The 4,730-nt window shown below is 43.7% G+C and overlaps 1 protein-coding gene across 1 annotated transcript in view; it reads left to right on the top strand.

Moving 5' to 3' along the window:
* Positions 1-4,140: 4,140 nt before the first annotated feature.
* The window catches only part of LOC113681367 (uncharacterized), a 9,204-nt gene continuing 8,614 nt past the window's right edge, over positions 4,141-4,730 (top strand). The window contains exon 1 of the mRNA XM_027198463.2: positions 4,141-4,556. Coding sequence (XP_027054264.2) covers positions 4,297-4,556 — 260 coding nt within the window. The 5' untranslated portion in view covers positions 4,141-4,296. The remainder of the gene's footprint in view (positions 4,557-4,730) is intronic.

Genomic DNA, 4,730 nt, shown 5'->3' with positions numbered 1-4,730 from the left:
TCTATGTGAAGGCCCTTTTTCTAATAAAGAATTACTTACTGCATTGGAAGGCCTTCAGACCGGCAAGTCACCCGGTTCTGATGGTCTCCCAACAGAATTTTACTCGTGTTTTTGGAACGATTTGAGCGAATCTCTCCTTTCTGTTTTGAACGAGGCCTTTCTTGCTGGCTCCCTCACGGATAGCCAGTACGAGGGCCTCCTACGACTCATCCACAAAAAAGATGATCGACGCCTCGGAAAAAATTGGCGCCCAATTTCCTTGTTAAACACTGACTACAAGTTAGCATCTAAAATCATCACTGAACGATTGAAAAAAGTCATGAACTCCATCGTGCATTCAGACCAAACGTGCGGCGTGGTCGGCCGCACTATCTTCTCAAATTTGGCCTTACTTCGTGATGCCCTCGACATGATTGACAAAACTAATGAACCGGGTATTCTCATTTCCTTAGATCAAGAAAAAGCTTTTGACCGAGTTGACCACGAATTCATGATGAGAGTATTGCGTAAATTTGGTTTCGGCCCCTCCTTTTGTGGGTGGGTCGAACTATTTTATTCTAAAGCCTTCTCTAGAATCATTGTTAATGGCTCCCTGTCCCCCCCTGTCCACTTAAGAAGAGGGGTGAGACAAGGATGCCCATTATCTCCTCTCCTTTATGTGCTAGTTTCAGAAGTATTATCAACGCAAATCCGTAATTGTAAAGATATTGAAGGTTTCCTGCTCCCCGGAGCAGGGGGCCTTCAATATAAAATATCCCAGTACGCTGACGATGCTACTTGCATCTTAAAATCCGAAAGATCTCTTTCTTCACTTCTCCGAGTCGTATCAAAATTTGAACAAGGATCTGGCGCTAAACTGAACACGTCCAAATCTGAAGCAATGTGGTTAGGAAAATGGCGAACTAGAATTGAATCTCCCTATGGCCTCAAATGGGTCACTAAAATGAGAGTGCTTGGTGTTTACTTCTCAAACGGCCTCGTCAATGTCGACGACGACAATTGGCGGGCCAAATTAGACAAACTAAGTTCGGTTCTAAATCTTTGGAAACAAAGAGACCTGTCTTTTATCGGTAGGACCTTAATTGTAAATACTTTAGGCGCAAGCCGTTTATGGCACGTTGCTAAAGTCATCCCCCCACCCCGTTGGGTGCACGATAGCTTTAAGTCGATCATTCGGCCTTTTATCTGGAGAGGGAAAATGGAAAATGTTAGTCGCGATCGCTGTTGTGCGCCCCCATCATCCGGGGGCCTCAACGTCGTTAATTTTAAAGCTAAGTGCGCTAGCCTGCGCCTTTCTGTTTTTTCCAGTTTAAGAGATGACTTTGGCACATCCAAATGGCATTACCTAGCTCGATATTTTTTAGGACATAAGCTAACTATTCTAGATCCCCGTTTTTCTTTTCCCACCAATTCTGCTCCCTCTTCCTTCCTTCCTTCCAATTACTACCGCCTTTGTCTAGATAATTTCCGTACCTTGCATCAGAAAACTGGTGCCTTACCTGATTTACTCACCAGTAAGAATTTATATCTTTTGTTGCTTGACCCCGTCTGCGTTGCACCCCGGTGCTCCGGTTTTTGGGCGTCTGCTATGGACCGCCCCATCAATCGTTGGGCCTGGGTGTGGCGCAAGCCTCGCCTAAAGCTAATTGAAAACAAGAAGAACGATCTAATTTGGCTATTGATCCATAGAATGATCCGCGTAAGATATCTCCTTAAGTCTTGGGGATACATCAATAATGACAAATGCGCGATCTGCGGAAAAACGGAAACTATTGAACACTGCTTCTTGGGATGTCCCAGAGTTGTGAAAGTCTGGGACCACTTCTCCCCCCTTTTCCGTGCTCTACTCGACTCCCCCTTCTCTATCTCCCCTACATCTATCTACTACCCTTTTTCCCTAGACAAATCTACCACCGCTATATCCTTATCTAACTTTCTCAAGGCAACCATCATATATTGGTGTTGGCTTGCCAGAAATAAAGCTACCTTCGAAGGTTCTCTTTTGAGCTCCAACGCGATTATAGACTTAATTAAGAAAGATGTCCAACTCAGAATTCTTAGTAACGACACTGATACCTTAAGGAATTTTTGGTCTTTTAAAAACGTACTTTGTTCGGTCGACGCTGGTAAGCCCATCTTCTTCCCCTCTCTTGCTCCCCCCTGAACCTTTGTATATAATAAAACTTGTTAAATCTCGCCCATGAGGGGTGCTTACTCCGGGCTACAGGCCCGCGCGCTGCTTGCGCCCCACATGGTCTGAAATATCTCTTTGTAAATAGTAAATAGAAAACTTTTAAATAGAACTTTGTTACCTCTTACAGGTGGGCGCTTACTCCGGGCTGTTATAGCCCGTGCGCTGTTCGTGCCGCCTGTGAGAGAAAATATCATTAGTTAATTGAGACCGGTAATTACCTAAATAACTCATAATTTAATTCGAATACTTTAATCAATTAGAATTGTAAATAGATATCATTGACAAAATAAAACTGCCTGGTCTCCAGGCTTTTATATTAAAAAAAAAAGTACTGTCTGCAGTTAGATATAGCTCTTTGGCATACAAAGCTTTGCTTTCATGCCCAAATTGAGCACTCTACTAGGATGAGTCATTGCTGCTAGCATTATGCATGCTCACTAGTTTTTCTAGTTTGAGCACTTTGGCATGGCTTAAGTGATCCCACAGGTGTGAGATCACTTGGGGTGGCTATATTGCCTTACCTCCATCCTAGCATCAGCACTGCACTGATGAGGCCCAGAAGGCCGAAACAGTACTGTCTCCAGTTATATATATATATATATATATATATATATATACATGTGGAGAATGTAGTATAAGAATTAGGATCTCGTTTCAAGTTTCCAGAGTAGCTCTTTACACGCATGCTGTAACCGAGTGAATACGCGAGAACGATTAAACAGTTAAACTCAGTCGAGTCTGTTGATTGAGTCCAGTATGTTAGAAGGCCGGTTATCCCTAGTAAACGGGGCAAAGTTTACGAAACGTGGGACCTCCGACGGGATGGAGAAGGACAAGGACAACTGTTGTGAGTATAATTTTAGTCCTGATTTTCCGCCCGTGCGAAGATTGCGGAGATGGAAGCGACTGAAGTGAATCTGGATATCAAAGTAACACAGCTTAAAATGAGTATTGGTAAAACGAACACCATCGTAGAAACAGGGAAGTCAGAAGCAATCGAAAGACATTTGTCCACCCTGTGGTCCCTCAGTAAAGAACTAAATCAAATGCGGATAGAAGTTGAAGCAGCCTTCTGTCCTAGCAAATCCGTCTGTCAACAATGCCACAAGCATCACCACACGTCCATTTGTGATGCACCCAGAAAAGAAACTAATCAGCCAACTCCTACGACAGGGGTCGCCTTAACTACAAACCAAGTTGGAGAAGGGTTGTTCCCGGTTCTCGTAGTAGAGGTCAATGGAATCAAATGCCGAGTGCTAATCGACTCCGGAGCGGGTAGCTCATACGTGTCAGCAAAATTGATCGACCTTCTTTGCGTGAAACCCTCTGCAGTCCGAACAAAGTCAATTGATATGTTGATGTCAACCAAGGTCACGGCATTTGAAGTATAGGATTTGAGCCTCCAATCTGTCAACCACCAATTTACACTTCTTGTCAAAGCAACCAAGATCAACAGGTCAGAACTGTTGTCAATTGATAACCCCAATTATCGCGAACTTCCTGACAAGTATCCACACTGGAGAGGTGTTTATGTTAACGACAACGACATGAAAGCAAGACTGCCAGTACACATAATCCTCGGGAGCGGAGAGTATGCAAGGATAAAAACAGAAACAAAGCCACGCATCGGGGAGGACAACGCACCCATTGCCAAACTGACGAAATTTGGTTGGTTTATCATGTCACCTGGCCAAGAATTCGATAAGAGCGTCATGTTGCCTACACAGACAACCCAGTCTAATTACAAAGAACTTTGCAAACTCGACGTTCTAGGATTGCGTGACTCAGCAGACCAGGACCAGACAGTCGTTTTCGAAGAGTTTAAAGAACGATTAACGCTCACCAGAAGGCTGGTACGAGACAATCCTCCCATGGAAGCCCAATCACCCAGACTTACCGTCAAACAAAGAAAACAGTCTTAGAAGACTACAAAAAAGCTAAACAGAAAGCTTGAGCGTGATTGCCTAACAAAGGATTACGATGACATCATCAAAGAACAGCTAGCAGAAGGAGTAATCGAGAAAGCACCCTCCATCTCACAACCTAAAGAGTTCTATATTCCACATAAGAGTGTCATCCAAAAGTCAGCCGAAACTACAAAGATGAGAATCGTTTACGAAGCGTCATCGAGAGCCATGCCAAATTCACCATCATTAAACGATTGCCTGTACCCAGTACCTGTTCTACAAAACAAGCTGTGGGACATACTTATACAAGAGAGGGGCTATCCAGTGATCCTCGCAGGTGACATCAGAAAAGCATTTTTTATCCACGAAAGCGAACTGGACGCTCTTTGTTTTCATTGGCGAGCTGACGCTCATTCAGAGATTGACACCTACCGCTTTACTAGTAACAACCGCAGGTTACATATCAAACTTTGGGTTGGGATTTTGCTAACAATGGCACGATTTTTTTATTCTTTTAGGGGCATTGTCATTGTTGACAGCTTTGAGGCTCTTTTGTTATAAGAACAAAGGTTTGAAAGAACCGACGCGTATCCGATTTCCGAGCGCGAGATTGAAAAACTTCGTTAATG

Source organism: Pocillopora damicornis, chromosome 7, assembly GCF_964200805.1.
Source record: "Pocillopora damicornis chromosome 7, jaPocDami1.2, whole genome shotgun sequence".
NCBI lineage: Eukaryota > Metazoa > Cnidaria > Anthozoa > Scleractinia > Pocilloporidae > Pocillopora > Pocillopora damicornis.
Note: the sequence above shows the minus strand (reverse complement) of the source record. Positions and strands in the feature narration are given on the sequence as shown.